The following is a 16,445-nucleotide window of genomic DNA, read 5'->3' on the forward strand; positions in this document are numbered from 1 at the left end:
GGCGTGTAAACTAAAATAGTTAACCTTCTGGCTTAAGGCTAGAAGAAAGTAAAAAAAAAAACAGAGGAGCGAACTGTGATGTACAAGATTTGCGTCAATAAGTAAAAAAATGATTATAAAACTTCTAAATTACTGAAAATGTTCTTCGCTTTTAGTCTGAACAATTTGCCCATTATTCTCTCTCTCCTGAAAAGGCAAAGTGAATAATGAGGCAGGGCCCTTCTTGTGTGAATGCTCAGCACAGGAACCCTCAGAAGAAAACTGTTGTAGTTTAAACTAACATATATTTTAAGTTCTCTCTGTGACTGCAGGTAATGCCGCTGGTCCAGCGAGGCAGTCCTCATCAACGCAACGTAGATTACTATCATTTATTAGGAAAGCAGCTCTGTTCAAGCATGAAAGTAACTTTTCCCAAGTTCTATGAGCTTTATAAAAAACAAGTGACCCACAAGAGGGACTAATGTTTTTCCTCAAGATTGAGGGAGATCTTCAGGCTATGCACAACGAGCACCACTTAGCCTTCCCCCTTCCAGTCTTCCACCGGGCCTGGACGGAGTTTCTCTACGGTGAACAGGGAGAAGGAGCGGTTTTACTGAGCGCACTCTCAACACTTTTTACTCTTGACTTATGAGGATGCCACGGGTGCAGGGGAGTGATTCATCACTGGGTGTGCTCCTCTTGCACCCTCACACATTAGTAATGTGGTCCGCTGAGGAGGAGTCCTGTCATCAGTCTGTACCTGGACCCTCTGAACAAGGTAGGTCAACAGGAGGCAGCAGCGGCTGGCCCACTTTTAGTCTTTCACAACACCTTTAAGTTTCCTCCAGCTCTGCCACAGCTGAGCCTGATGGACACAGGACCAGAGACGACGCTGCCGTCGAAATGTAACTCATGTACTCACTATGTCTGTTGACTCAGTGAGCCTCGTCCTCCCCGGGACCAGGTGCAGCAGGCCAAATGAAACTTTGGGAGCAGGAAATAGTATTTCATTTGAAATCTTCTTTCAAAATATTACAGTCTAAATTGAAGGAAAAGAGGAAAAACAAACACAAAAAACTAATAACACATAGTTTGGATGAAAAGTTCAGAGACTTTCCCTTATCCAACTGAAAGTGCCTGAGGGAATTTCATCACAAGAATCCCTTGTCTTCTGTTAAACAGCCGCAGCAAAAGCAGCAGCGGACACATGATCATCTGTTCTTTCACAAAACACAGAGCCACTTTAAGTTAGCAATAAGCCTTTGACCTCAACATTGCAGGTAATGCACATTTAAATACCTACCTCAGTATTCATGTTTGTCATTTCACTTGTGAAGATTAGGTGTAAAAAGGCTATTTGAAACCAAAACACAGGATTAAGGGATAATGCTGCTCTGTGTCTTGTGAGTCGACCTTGATTCTGTAATCCAGCACAATACTGGAGAACAGCATATTTCTCTCTCTTGTACATTCAACACTCACTGTAGAACAGCTCGCGGTGATGTAATGGCAAAAGCATAATGGCACCACGCTGAATGAGAAAGTAATCTGAATTAAGAGGAACTTCATTGTAATATCTGTGTAAGGGAACTGGAAATAGTATTACAGGATTTGTACAAAGCCAAAATAACACAGACAGTGCCTTTACATTTATTAGATATGAAAAGGGAGAATGCATATAAATAGGATCTGACAATGTTGTTACAGGTAAGAGAGAGGGGGGGGGGAAGAATGGAGATAGTGTAAAGAAAAAAACAACCCATAAATGAATAGATTTGAATTACATAGACCTGCACTTTAATGACCACGGTGAGAAATGAACTTGATCTTTAAAGTGAACTAACATATAGTCAGCCACGGCGTTATTAAGGAGTGCGCCACTTAATCAGAGAGGACGCCAATTTAGCCAGGGGCTAACTGCGCAGAAGGGAACCTCTGTGACAGCAAACACATTAAACAGCATTGTGTCACCTGATTCATGTGCAGCTACATATACATGCTCTCCTCTCTTCTCTCAATCTGCCTTTTTTTCCCTCCTCTCTTTTTTTTTCTTCCTTCACCGTGCCGCAGACACAGTAGAATAAAAAACCTGCCTTTGATGTCTGGGATCCTATAATGCTGAGCAGTAGAAATCCGCATGCCTGTTATCTGTGGAATCTTAATGATGATGGCGAACTTCACAATGGGTTAACCACATCTCTCTGTTCTTGCACTGCACACCCACAGAAACACAAATTAATAGCAACGGGGAGAAAACAGCTTTTCTCTAATAAAGCAGATTCAACAAAATGTGCACAATACGATCAGCACAAATGTCAATGTATAATATCACCGAAAGCTTTTGTGAGCACTTCTGCTTTCGTCTCCGTCGATGTAACTTTTTTTTCTCCCCCCAACCATAGCATCGGCACCGAATCATATTATTTGACGGGAAAAAATATTATCCTCACTTAAATTTTTTCCTAATTCAGTTTCAATAAACAGTTTTTGATTGGTATACAAAGTGTCTGGTTTGTTTCATTTTGTCCCAACATTTTTTTTTCTTCTTTGATGCGCTGTGGCGATTATGAATGATCCTGAAACGGTGCTCACAAGATATTTCAAAAACAATGATATTATTGGGGACATCTTTCTCGTTGCATGGTTTATTCAACAACATTTGTCTGAATAATTCAGGAATTAAATTATATATGTTAATTTCGGCTGCCTTTATTCATGCATGATATTGCATCAGAATTTTCCAATCCTAGGAATTTTTCTGACTATTTTTTTTTTTTTTGAAGGGGGGGGGGGGCCTCTTCCTTAATTTTCATAATTTAGTATAATTTGTCACAAAGTGCAGTTCAGTGACTAGTGAAAATCCTCAGTATCAGATACACACCAGTCAGGATGATGAGCTTAGCTCAGTCTGTGTGAATGGCTGCGACTATAAGGAAGTTGGTGATGGCACAAAGACATTTTAATTACAGCTCCTATCTTAAAGCTTACCCATCAGCATCGGTCAGGATCATAACTGAAAGGAGTTCTGTGACCTCCGTCTCTGTCGCCCTCCATGAATCAAACCTTTCATTACGTGCTGACACTCTTGTCCTGCACAGAGTGTCGCTACAACATGAGAAAGTGATGAGGCATCGGGAACCTGATGAGTGACGGATAACTCGTGCAAACGCTGGCCGACTGTGTGCTGCAGCGAGAGAGTCGGGCCGTGCCCTCCCGGCCACGCCGACTGCTTCACCTGGCTGACATCTCAGCACAGCCCTCGCTCCCTAGCCCCCCTCACCTGAGGTGGGAGACAGGCGGCAGAAGAGAAATCGCCCGCAGCAGATGGGGCCACTTACTTTTGGCTGGCCCATCCGAGCATTGTGTCCTTGTCACATGTCACTTATTCTTGTTTTCTGGTCTGACGACACCTCGAGACAGGGCCTTTCAGTTTTTGGTGAGACACAAAGGGGAACGGGTGAGGGAAAGCTGACGAGGCCTCTCTGCTCTGGCTCAAATTCTTTCAAAGAGCCGGCACCAAGAGAAGAACCAGATTAAGAGCCAACAAAAGCGGAGCACCCCAAGCCTCACAAAAAGCTGTCGTGCACCCCTCCGGCCCCCCTCACTGTTCCCCTCCTTATAAAACACAGTGGGCCCCCAGGAGGCGATAAAAAGAAGCGTCCTTACACACAGAAACTTATGCAAAGAAAGTGCACTTTCAAAGGCCATTTGCAATTTTACAAAATGGCAGACATAATGCTTTCGCTGAAAAATGAGGACCTGCCACATTGTGTTGGAGAGGGAAAAATATGGCAGGGGAGGAAAAATGGAGAAAAATCATGCTGGCCTGGTTTACGACAAATAGATAGCTCTATTGATTTCCCTTTTACAGTGACTGTCCATCCCTCACTGTTGTGATTACACTGACCTATTTCAGGGGGGGAAAATAGCGGTCTATTATAGATTAAACCCAAATGTCCAAAAAGAAAATACTCTTTTTGTGGAACAAACAAATAGAGTAAGATGAAACATAACCTACAGTACAGAGGGAGAAAAAGATTGTGTCAATTAAAGTGTTCAATGTTGCTCTGGGTGAAGAGGAAGCGACGGGTTTTAGCACCACGCTGGGAATCAAATAACTTTCCACAGAAAGAGCGGCTGTGTTTGTTGGGGACCTGCATTGTCAATATCAATTCTAACAAAATGGCAGCCACATTAAAATGATTGCAATATAGCTTAAATAACGTTTAAACACAACAACGCCAATTTGACCAAATTGGAATTGGGTTTTGTAAGAACAACAGGATATAACACATTTGATAAAGATCTTATGTACTTGCATGTGCTACTGTACTGTGTTTTTACTCTAATACGCAGCTCAGCGCTGTATGCTTTGTGCTGACGATTCCTCCGCGTCTGTGTGTATTGCTGTGTGTGCTCGCCCTGCTCCACCATGTCTGTGCTGTGCGTCTCACCAGACGATCTCTCGTCGCGTAGCTCAGGGGACTCTGGCTGGCTGATCTTCATTATCAGCCCTAGCTTAACAATGTACTGGATGCACTTCCCACATGAGTGCAACTAACAAATCCCCACAGAGCTGAATCAAGGCAGCAATGTGATGAAATACCTTCAAACAACCACAGAGCATGGAACACTGGGCGATGCAGAGACAACTCACACTGCCCCGGGCGATTCCACAGGAGTGCGGCTGTTGCCAAGCAAAATTAGACAGCAACTGGGACATATTATTCTCCTAAACTGGCAATGTACAGCACTATTAAGGACCATAAATCTCATGTTTGATTAACTGAAAATACCTCAACTCACAGAGCGGGATCTGCCATGTCACTTGGAGGTAAAGCAGATGCTTTAAAAGGGTGAAAGCTGTCATTGTGCCATGCGAACAACGGCAGCATTGTTGGGATTAATAATGTTGTTAGTATTTTGTTTTTCTCCAAACACACACCAGACTACTTTTATGAGAGAATTTTTCAAATGCACGAAGCCATGAAATCTGCAAACTCTAGATTTATGGCTCTGAGTGAGTCTCAGTGACTGCTGTAGTTTCACTGTGAGTGTGCAGTCTGTTTTTGAGGCAGTGAAGAATAATCAAAATCATCTGGTTCCTTTAAAAAAAAGATTGGCTGTGCTTTTGCAATGCGAGTGCAGCAGACCTCTGATGGAAGGAACTCGGCGTGCCGCTCGCAAATAAATGAGGATGCAGGAGCAAGGCCATGTTTCTCAATCAGTGTAAGGAGTCTGTCACGACAATGGAGATAAATACTGTTAAGTGTGAAAAAACTGAGACTCTCTACGGTGAATCTGTGAGACTGAAGAGAGGGGAGCTCGTCTGTCTCCTCTCCCGGAGTTACATTTATACTACTGCCTCCCTCTGGCCACTTTAGTCCCCAACTAAACTCAGACACACACGACATATAGAGGACTACTCATCGATGAAGGGGATTGGCAGAATAACCCCATGACCTGTGAAATATAATGTGATTGATCAAATACAACAACATTGCATGAATTGTGCTAGAATAATAGTGAACAATGCCTTTGTGTATTTCAGAGAGCATAGTTTTTGGTGTCGCTGTACCGGATTTTATAATGTTGTAAGGTGTTTCTGTTATCTGGGCCTATTAGCATAGGGTCACTTCATCTTTGTTTTGACCAATATTTACAAAAAAGTACATAGTAAAAATAGGGTGGCTATGAAACCCTTATGTTTTGTTCTGTATCATAGTCATAAGAGTCGACAGACAATCAGTATATTGTACATCTACTGCAAGAAAAGAGTAGAGTAGCTCTTGCCTATCAGGAGATCTGCTCTGTTTGGAGAAGAGCATCCTGGATACACGACCTGTGTGTGTGTGTGTGTGTGTGTGTGTGTGTTAGCTAGCTCTCTGCTATTTGAGCTGTGAGACATGAGTCCCAGACTGCTGATGGTAGATTAGAGGTGAGACGTCTAATCTCAGTGTAATCAGCCGCTGCATCTGATCCTCCACTCCGCACCATCTCTCTCAACAGGTCCAAACAGAAATTTGTGTCACAGCAATGCACCCCTGCTGAGGTAGGAGAAAGTGATGGCACGTATATTGTGTCCACCGTCAAACTAAGGAAAAACAACAACAACCACAAAAAACCCTCCCTACAATTGATCTCCGAACTTTTGCAGTCACCTCTTTTTGACAAAGGCAGTTTTAGAGATGCATCAATCAACTGCTACGGAAAGTCCATACAGCACATGTTTAACTGTCAGGGAAATGTACAGGAAAACCACAGCTGACTTCTTGCTGAGAATTACAGCCTTGTGGTGGAAGTGTCTGTGAGGGGCTGCCCCTCATGGAGGATGAAGGAAGGAGGGGAGAAGAGAGGGTGCTGCCGCTGTAAATCAACGTTAAGTCCTGAACGGGCAGAGGAGATCATAGCCATTGGCACAATGAAAAAAGTATCTGTTTTCATCTAGAATACTTCACCTGGGATGGCGCAATGATTAGTCCAGTTGAGTGGATGGAAGGAGGAAGTGGATGAAAGAAAGGTGGGGAGAGGAGAGGAGAGGAGAGAAGTGTGCCAGTGAACAGCTGCCCCTGTAATTTATATTGATGAGGGGACTGGCATGGCGGGGAGCTTCCAGCAGTTTGATCACTCAGGCAGAGTGGGGAGTTAGTCAGAGACACGGCCCATCCCTGTGGTCTGGGTTGGAATGGGAAGACCTCCTAAACACACACGCACGCACGCACGCACGCACGCACGCACGCACGCACCGCACGCACGCACGCACGCACGCACGCACGCACACACACACACACACACACACACACACACACACACACACACACACACACACACACACACACACACACACAAGACTGCCGAGCTCACATTACGGGCAGCAGTGTGGACTGGTGTAGCAGGGCAGCCAATGTTTTCACTCCAAGAACAGAAATTGATCTTCAGTCTGACTATAACCATGCAGGGCAGAGCGATCTCCCTCATTATTGCTCCAGCAGCCATATAATCACCAGGCTTCTCCGAGAAACACCTCCCCTCCACATTCTCAATGACCATTAACTGGCCCTTGAACTACTTCTTGTGCACACAGTTCTGACAAGTTTCTACAGCCGCTTCCTGTCTGCGAGGCACGGCAATCAACGACTTGTTAAGGGGCTTTACTTTGATTTCCTCACATGGACAAGATTTGAATATTTCTCCCTGAAATGAGACAGCGTAGTCCAGTCTCTGCCCAGGGCTTTGAACCCAAGACTCCTAAATCATGCTCTTTGATTTTGAGCCCCCTTCCGGTGTAGAGGTGCTTAGCTCCACACTAATTACGTTGGTGTGGCGGTGGATGGTGGGTCAAAGATTTTCTGTTCTACCTTGAAGACATCCTGACACAAACAGGAACCTTCCCACACAGATATAACCCCCCCCCCCCCCTCATATTCGCCCTCCAGAAAAATCAAATAGCTTAGCACACAATCATGCTGCTGTTTTGACGAGGCTGTTTGAGTAAGGTAGAGATGTCTGGCGGAGAAGATCATTTCCTTTGCCCTGCTGTCTGATGTAAGAAAGAGCCGGGGTGTTTTACAGGGCAAGATGCAGCCTTGCACAATCTGAAACACTCCGACCGCTCTCACCGAAAAGCCCTCTGGCCTTCCCTCTCCACCAGTTTCATCAGAGTGATCTGAGCAAAAGGATAGCCTTCAGGGCTCGTTTCTTCCATTCACGCAGTAGGGTAGGAACACTCACACCCACACACACACCGCAGCGCACTACACAAAAGTGTTTTTACATGTCTTTTTGATTAAACTTCACACGTATCAAAATACAGTACAAATCTCTTGGAAATCATTGATTTCTACAGGTTTGACTGGTCATCAATTCTTAATCAGCAGACTGAAAACTCAAATAGACAAGAGATGGTAAGACAAGACGAAGCCTGTGTGCTATTGTTGAAGTGCACAGAAAAAAAAGCTTTTGCATCGCACATGTGAGACGCTCACATTCTGTGTCTGCATCTTTCAATTTCAGTGATATGATCTGTACATGGGGAACACAAACTCTGGTAGTTAATGCAGCCTCAGAGGTTACAAACCACCACACAACACCACATCCGTGTTGTTCAGCTGCAAAAGGCCTTGCAGAAAACAAAGGAGGTGCTTCAGCACACTGTCTGCCTCAACTATGCATGATTATCAAGCAGTCATAAGACTGCATAGCATTTTAATTTCCTCTCTGCTGTTCTCATCATATTCTCTCAAGGATAAATACGAAATAGCGAAAGTGGATGAGACAGATCTAAAAGAAGGTACTGATTCATTACAGGAGGAAAGGAATCATATGTTTTCAGGCAATGATGGGAAAAAAGAGTCAACATAAACACAAAAACAATATGAACTTATCATCTGTACTGTATGTGAAGTATGGTGCATTTTGTCCACATTAAGTAAAGGATTTATCTTAGATAACCCTTTTTTACAGCATTGACATTGTAGTACAACAGAAATAATAATTAAAAACAAAATCGTTGTACTCACAGGTATGTGTCTTCTTTGTTACCGAGATACCTGCAAACAGGAAAAACAAGAAAGCCATGAAAATAACTGTAGAATATTCAGCACAAACCATCATTTACACGGAGCGCTGCTTATGGCTGACTGATAGCGATGTTGGGTGATGAAGGAGGAGAGACCCTGTGGTCCAACAGACTGTCACTGTCCAAGGTCACTGAGGAGGCAGGCCCGGGATAATTATGTGTGTAGACTGGTGTCTGACCTACAGCCATGCTACATCAACATCCACAACAAGGCGGTTAAAACGCTATCCTCTGCAGGCAATGGATGAAAATGTATACTAAAACAAACCACATTTGGAATGCTAATGTGTTGCGCAGCAGCGCCGATTGGGCCGGAGTACATGACTAACCCCTGTGGCCCGGAGGGGGACGGAGGCACTTTGACCTCAATGGTAGTTATTAAATCCTTTATCTAAACAGGTAGTATCACTGTGATCAGGACTTCTGTTCACCAGAATATGGAACATTTTAAGGTAAAAACTCCAGACCTAACCGAAGAGCTGAGGCCGGTATTTAAAGCAGAGCCTTTAAAGAGACGGTACGCGATTTGAATCCAATACACTTTTTTTTGCTGTTGTAAAAATCAGCTTATATTTCCTCACGGTCCTCGAGATGTCGGGTCTGTGTGTGCAGCCATGGCTCTGTGAATTGAAAACAAAACCCCCCCAAAAAACTGGTGCCGACCGCAGCACATAACACTGTGTGCAGTTTCCCGACACCTTGAGAAACGTGCTAACCAAATGCTGCTACGACCCTGGGCTTTCGGCCTCGTGGTTAGGGCGTCGGTCTCCCATACCCAGGGCTGCTGGTTCGCGGCCCAGCCAGTGCAGTCAAATCATCGGCAACAACAACAAAAGGAGAAACAAACTTCCGCCCATAGACTGCTGTAATTTATGATTTGAAATAGCAGAAAATAAATATGATTTATATATAAGAATGCAAGTTGGACTTTTCCAATATTTGATCAGTTGTCCAGCAGTCCAGCCACGTGCACCCGCATGTCGGTGCATAGTGCTATCTTGATAATTTGCTATTCAAACAACCTGGGTGCGGTGCAGGAAAATTAGTTGGTATAAAATGTAAATGTCGTTATATAAATACAATACACAATATTGTAAATATTTTGTGGGTATGAAACTGGTTTGGTTCTCAATTTACTGTAGACCCCACTCTTCCCAACACAGGTTGTGGTAGAACAGATCGAATAAGGAATAGATGTGACACAAGCAGTGATAATATGTGTAGCTGCAAACTGTTTATTTAATCTTTTTAAGTGACCAGTCTGACCAGTGTCGGTCCGACAGACGGAGCTGAGCTGCCACTGCTCACGCTGCCCTTCCTCGCCCCCTTCGGGCGTCAACTCATCGAATGAGCCACTTCAGCTCTTGCTGTGGCTCCGGCTGCCTCTCCTGTCTGCAGCATTGGTGTAATGCCCCAGGAGCCTGACGCGGACGGGCGCACAGCCAGCCGTGGTCCCCAGCGGCCGGCTGGATGCTCATGCTTTGCAGGGCGAGAGCACACTAATAGATCCCACTTGTCATGCGGAAGCAATGGCTAATTTTTCTACGGCTCGCATTTGAAACTCGGGGGACGGCGAGCTGACATGATTCAATAACTCTCGGTGAAGAAAGGCGTCTGGCCGGAGATAACAATGTTTCAGACACGTTTGAGGGGAAAAGAGTCAAAGAGCAACGAGGGGGAAAACAAATAAGCCCTTCAGCCTCCTATAGACACACACACAGAAGCGCATAACTGATATTAACTCCGCTGAGCAGAAAGAGGGAAAACAGTCACCTAGGGGCCAGCGGTCTGTGATGGAGCTCAAGCATTGTTCCAGTGCTCAGGGCCAATAGCCACTGTTCTGTCCAACTGTGACATTACGCAATGAGAACATAAACAGTAATCCAGTGTTAATTCTACACTTCACTCAAATGACAAGGAGGCCAGCAAGAGCACTGGTGTCAAGGTGCTGCAGCACAATGCAGCCGTCAAATCCTGTATTTAGCAGTTACTGGCTATTTGTTTTTGATTGGTAGGATACTGTATGTTCTAAAAAACCATGTAAGGAACACAGCCGGTTCCACTTATTGGAAACTGTGTTATTTTTGCTTCAGATCTTATAGAAAATTTGATTTATTACTATATACAACTATTACCGACACATTAAATAGACATTTTGAGATTCTTTACCAGGGCAGATATACGTTAAATGTACTTTGTTTGATATAAATTGAACAATGCATACATTTATCTGCACAAAACATCTTCTTCGAAAGGGTTAAACACTGTGACTTTGTCTGCGATCTTAAAGTAATAAACAACCCTTTGCGAAATGTCTGACAAAGGAAGTGAGAGGACCACAAGTCAGTGTGAGGCTGCACGAACAGAATGCATTTGCTTTCGCCCAAGATCAGCCAAGCAGCTTTGGCTTCCTGCTGCTGCTTTTTCGGACATACATGATTTGTTTATTTATAAATATTGTTTATGAAACTTTATAAACACTTGGTTTTGTTTCTTTGTTTTTGTATGCAGTGTCACACTGCTTTTTATTTTTATTTTTTCGAAATAAAGAAAAATGAAATGAAATGAAACAGACCACACCACCTTCACTGAGAGAATCAAGAAGAACTAATCTGGCAAATGTAGAAGCGAGTATTTCTTCATTAAACATGCAGCAAGGAATGTTGTTCCTAAATCAGTTAACCATTTATAAATAAATTCGACATTACAGTATGTATCAATAAATGTATTAATTCTGATATCTAGCAAAATTCCATTGGCCCACTGTAGTGAACATATTCATTCTTCATAAAGTCTATTTAAGGAGGGTAATACTCTGGGGAATTTCGTGTAAACAAACACTGTTTTGTTTACTGGACTTTGGAAGTTTCTCACCACAAAGTATTATGTGTATCCTTGAGGGCCTGCCTCATGATTTCTTTTTTGGAGACTTTAATTGTTTAAATTGTCCAGCAGTTGCCTTCTTCACATTTCTACCATCACCAGCTGTGAATTTTGCAATAGCGACATTCTTCAGTCAGAGGGATTGTATAGTATCACCCATGTTCTTGTGGCATGCATATAAATCATCTCTCTACAGTGCCACTAGTGGTCAAAAACACCACACTGTAACTTTTTCGTAGCTTTGGCTGTGTTTTTTCGAACTTGATAAAACTAGATGCCCAGAACGAGACAAAAACAAACATGTGTTATAAATTACACATCAAATTCAAGAAACGCTGAAGCAGCCAACACAGCCTGAGCTATTTGCCGCACCGTTGTGTGTGTGTGTGCTGTCCGTCTCCCACTCTCCAAACAATTAATAACAAGAAAACTATATTCTCGAACATCTTCATGTGAAAACAACTGCTGTCTTTTACGGGGAAAAGCTAATTTGGCCTGTTGCTATGCAGGTTAGAGGAAGCAGAAGGGGTAGTTTGTGGGCCCACTTCCTCCTCTATGTGTCATTCAGAGCCCAGTGATTGGAGGTGGCAAGGAAACGGGGCCATAAAGCCAATGAATGAGTAAGCCGATGAGAAAGAAGGAGTTTGCTCTGGGCACTGACATTGGCAATGTCTGCCAGCTCATGTCTTCTCCGCAGGATGGCAGGTTCAGAGGTCAGTCTGGAGGTGAAGCTCTCCTTGGCTGACAAACAGGCTGCTAAAAATATGCTTACAGCTTGAGGACCACCTTTTATAAAAATCGACGTGCTTTCTTGGCAGTAATCTATATAAGAGACGATCGGAATTGAAGTTAAATACTAAGCCAGTTGACTGAATGAAGTCGCAGCTGAATGCTAATTTCTACATTACCATTTGTCACAGTGGAAGGAGGGACAGTTGTCACCGCGTGGCCTTTGATCAGTCATATTTTACCTCGCATCAGTAAACAAGTCAGCACATGTTCTCGTGAGACTTTTTGCTATGCTATAGAGGAACAGAGTCACTGTGCAGGCGACTGGAGGTTAACCTCCACCACATCTATCTGCAGGGGGGCACACATCCTGTAAACATGCCACTTAGACAGGAGGAGAGTGAGTCTGGAGTTTGGCAGCCACAGTGCTACAGCGGGCCGCGGAGCGCCGTGCCATCGCGGGCGACTCAAAGTGACAGCGCTGTAATGAAGTCTGAGGCACACGGCAGGCCGTACGTCATAATTTCAGGTTCCTTAAAGCCTGACAGGGAATGATTATCATGGATGGTTATTGTCACCCTGCCTCCCTGGGAGACGAGGCGTGCTCTGGGGTTGTTGCACCATGACATTCAAAGTTACAGTCTCCTTCATATAATGGAGCTGTCCTCTCAGCGCGCTAATGGGAGCGATCCATTTAACCTGTGCCAGAAACACACAGACGAGGAAGTTCCTAATGCGAGGCCTCTCCCGTGGGGACGTCACACTCCCCCCCTGGCTGCTCCCTTCCTGCTGCTTGATTCATTGACTGGCGCTCCTCACTTATCCTCATTCACTGTTCAGTCTGGGGAGACAGGGAGGTTTGCTTCCTGCCGCCTGCTCCACATGCCACTGCTGCACGCCCGCCGCACACAAGGACACAGCCGGTGCAACAGACCCTGCTGAAGGAATTGCCGGTGAGGACCCAGCAAGGGACGGGCTAGACACCTACTGAATCACGGGTCAATACCATCGGCCTTGGGAACACTACAAGTACACACTCTACAGTTAATAAGGCCTCTTCCATTTTAAAAAAACAAACAAACATCAAACGGTAATGAGAAGGTTTGGTTATATTTCCGTCATATGACAGCAGTTGCATGGGATGGTAAATTTTTGGCCACTCCAGAGGTTGCCTGTTAATGATGGTGGCTTTGCCGTGGTCATCTTAAGAATGATAGATGTGGCCGCATTCAGTAGTCCATCTTTTGACTGCTGCCGCCTGCCCGACTCGCTGCTACATTCCTGAGAGGGAATAATTAGAAACAATTAATGTGTTTCTCTCCTCAGCCATTGCAAAGTTCCAAATGTGGCTCTGATTGTTTTAGGAAACATGTTTTGTTGTGATTTATGGAGCTGTATATGGAAGAAATTCTACTTAAAACAAAATCAAACTCGAGGAAAATAGAATATTAAGTGGGTGACTTGTTTACCCAGTGCTTTAGCATTTCACACATTTATTAAAAGAAAAGACAATCTCGTAAAAAAGTAAAGCAGTGGATCAAGTACAAAGATATAATGCAAGGTCGCTCTTGCATCAATGCTCATCGAATCAAAAGTCACAAAATAAGATGGATGAGCTTAGTCAAGGACCTCTGCGCTGTTCTAACTTTGGCAGTCTTTGTGAAGGCCAAGTTTCATACACAAAGTAATTTAGACAATCCTCCCTATTGCGGTGACACACTTAGCCTTATTAGCTATTATACTGCTATAAACTATACATGCAAAAATGTAATGATTAAAAAAGGACAATGATTCTAATCAGCTGCCCCCTAATATACTAAAACACTTAATCCATGGAGAGGCCAACTCTCTGGGGAGGCTCAAGAGAAAAATGACTTCTCTGTCTCCAGGCGCTGTTATTTCTGGTCATTTCTAATTGGTTTTAACTAAAAGCAACCACTCCGCGACTCCACAGGTTACTCTAATGCATCGCTATGGAATTGTCTGCAAATAGAAGATATACATCCAAATTAGTTTTAGAGGACACCACAGTTGTCTTTCAGAAGACATAAGGAGAAAGGTCGGGAACAAAATGAAAGGATACATGGCTGACTGAGACAGTTGGAAGATTCCCAGTGGAGAGGCAATGTTATCAGAGTGACCCTGAGATCATAGAAGCCCTGGACGGCTTGAGGTACCATGTCGCCCCTCGCGCCTCGCCCCCTACAAATGTCTCCCACACTGATGTACTATGTCTCCCCCAGTGCAGTTCTGCATTGCTGGGCCCGCGAGTCTCCAGGTGAGTCCTCGGTGCTGTTTGGTGGCTCGTGAATTATGCATTGCAGCAGAGGAACTGACGTGGCCCAGGAGGGCCGCGAAACAGCAGGCATGGCTGGGAGGCAGATTGAAGACTCTGACGGAATTTTAATTGTACCGCAGGGAGCACGGCGATAAGTGCTATTGTTATTGGTAAGACACTAATGCACAGGTTTACTTAACTGAGAGCTAAGTTTAAAAAATAAAAATATGACAGGCTCCAAAAACAACTCTGTTGTACAATGTCCAAGGCTTCTGACATGGCAGCGACAGCCCCACTGTTAATTCTGAGGAGAATGGTTCACATCAGTGTTGTACTAATATTTATCACTGCGCTTTGTCTGTGCTCAGAGGACCACTGAAGGTTAGCAGAGGAAGGAAGTCAAATGCAGGGAAAAAAAAAAAAAATGCAAACCAAACATGGGGCTGCTCCGTCAGAAAAAAACACTGAGGCCTTCCATTCAGTTGGTTTGTTGTGTAATTCAGTAGAGCACTGCAGGTGAAAAGCCAAAATGTGAGGGATTCTGCTGCTCTGACGCTGTGCACTCTGATCCTGGCTCCATCCGTACCATACAGTAATTCTCCTCAGAGTGGGAGCCGGTCCCGGGGGGGCCTGATGGATGCAGGAAGGCCCTGGGCGCTGGTCAAAGTGAGGCCAGGGGCACAGGCAGGCCTCTGTGTACTCTTTGCGCTGTCGGTTCCCAGCCCAGCGGTAATCTCCCAGTGATCCAGCCTCAGCCACACATGAAACTCAATAGCCTTTCAGCCCGCACCATAAATAAAGAGAAACCACATTCAGCAGACCACCCTGGATTACTTAACCGTTACTGCGCTACACGGAACAGCAGGCCGCATATGCCACCACTGGCCGTGTTTACACACTTATATATGAAGGCTTTAACTACATACTGTAGATTTGAAATTGATACTCTTTCAGAGGAGGGCTTATTTCAAGTTGTGTAATAACATGAAAACATAATCTAGACCTTTCTTTGCTTTAGCTACAGAATGTATACAGAAAAATATGTCACTATTACAAATATATATTACTATTAGAGTCAAGAGGTACTGTTGTCTACTGCATCTCTAGTAGACAACAGCAATGTTCCCCAGAGATGAACATTTCTATCCATATTACTGTACATTACCTTCGCCCAACACTGGTTGAAATCTGAAGGGGGAATACAATTACCCACAGCTCCTGAGGCAAACACTCCAGTTACGCACTTTTTACAATAATGGGTTGTAAGAGTTATACAGTTGGCCAATAGAGATGTTCCCCCTTGGGCCAACCTACTCAGAAGAGCTGAAATATTCAAGATGCACAGTGTACTGCAGCTAAATAAAGATAATCTCGGATACATAGGTTGTTTTGCTTTTCTGTCTCGGGTTAATGGTTGCAAAGGGCGATTCACAGCCAATCTACTTCAAGAGACCACAGGGGTAGACTGCTTTCTTCTCCCAAAATGTATCATTTTAACAGATAAGGTGTTGCTAAAAATGTGTTTATTCAACTCGCCTGTCTGTGCTCGATATGCATTTCATATCACCTCGAGAATAGCAGTTACCAAACGCGGGATTAGAATTAGGTGAGTTAACGTGCGCTCTGAAAGTAAGTGACAATCTGTTACCAGAGCTCTCCAGGTCTGTCAATAGCCTGTACACACAAGCCGGCTCGTATAATCGCCCGGGAGGAGACGACTCGGGCTCTGATGACAAACTAATGTCAGCTAATATCAGCTCCACAAAGGCTGACTCAGAATTACTGTATATTGGAACCCTTTCATTACCATCACTCATTCGGTCTCAATTCTCCCCCAGCAAAGTACAGTACAGCAGGCACTTGTCTAATGAACAAGAGTCTGTGGGGAAGGATCACTCTATGTAAGTGTGTTGGAAGTCAAGGTCCCCCAACAGTGGACTCGTGGCTCTGCTGATAAGGACTTGGCTATAATTGCTCAAAAGGGAGGGGACTGCAGCC

At 44.3% G+C, this 16,445-nt stretch overlaps 1 protein-coding gene across 1 annotated transcript in view; it reads right to left on the minus strand.

The window, feature by feature from the left end:
* Nucleotides 1-16,445, minus strand: part of roraa (RAR-related orphan receptor A, paralog a) — a 176,545-nt gene that overhangs the window by 50,383 nt on the left and 109,717 nt on the right. Inside the window, exon 2 of the mRNA XM_035642013.2 lies at nucleotides 8,499-8,528. Coding sequence (XP_035497906.2) covers nucleotides 8,499-8,528 — 30 coding nt within the window. The remainder of the gene's footprint in view (nucleotides 1-8,498; nucleotides 8,529-16,445) is intronic.

Source organism: Scophthalmus maximus, chromosome 7 (genome assembly GCF_022379125.1).
Source record: "Scophthalmus maximus strain ysfricsl-2021 chromosome 7, ASM2237912v1, whole genome shotgun sequence".
NCBI lineage: Eukaryota > Metazoa > Chordata > Actinopteri > Pleuronectiformes > Scophthalmidae > Scophthalmus > Scophthalmus maximus.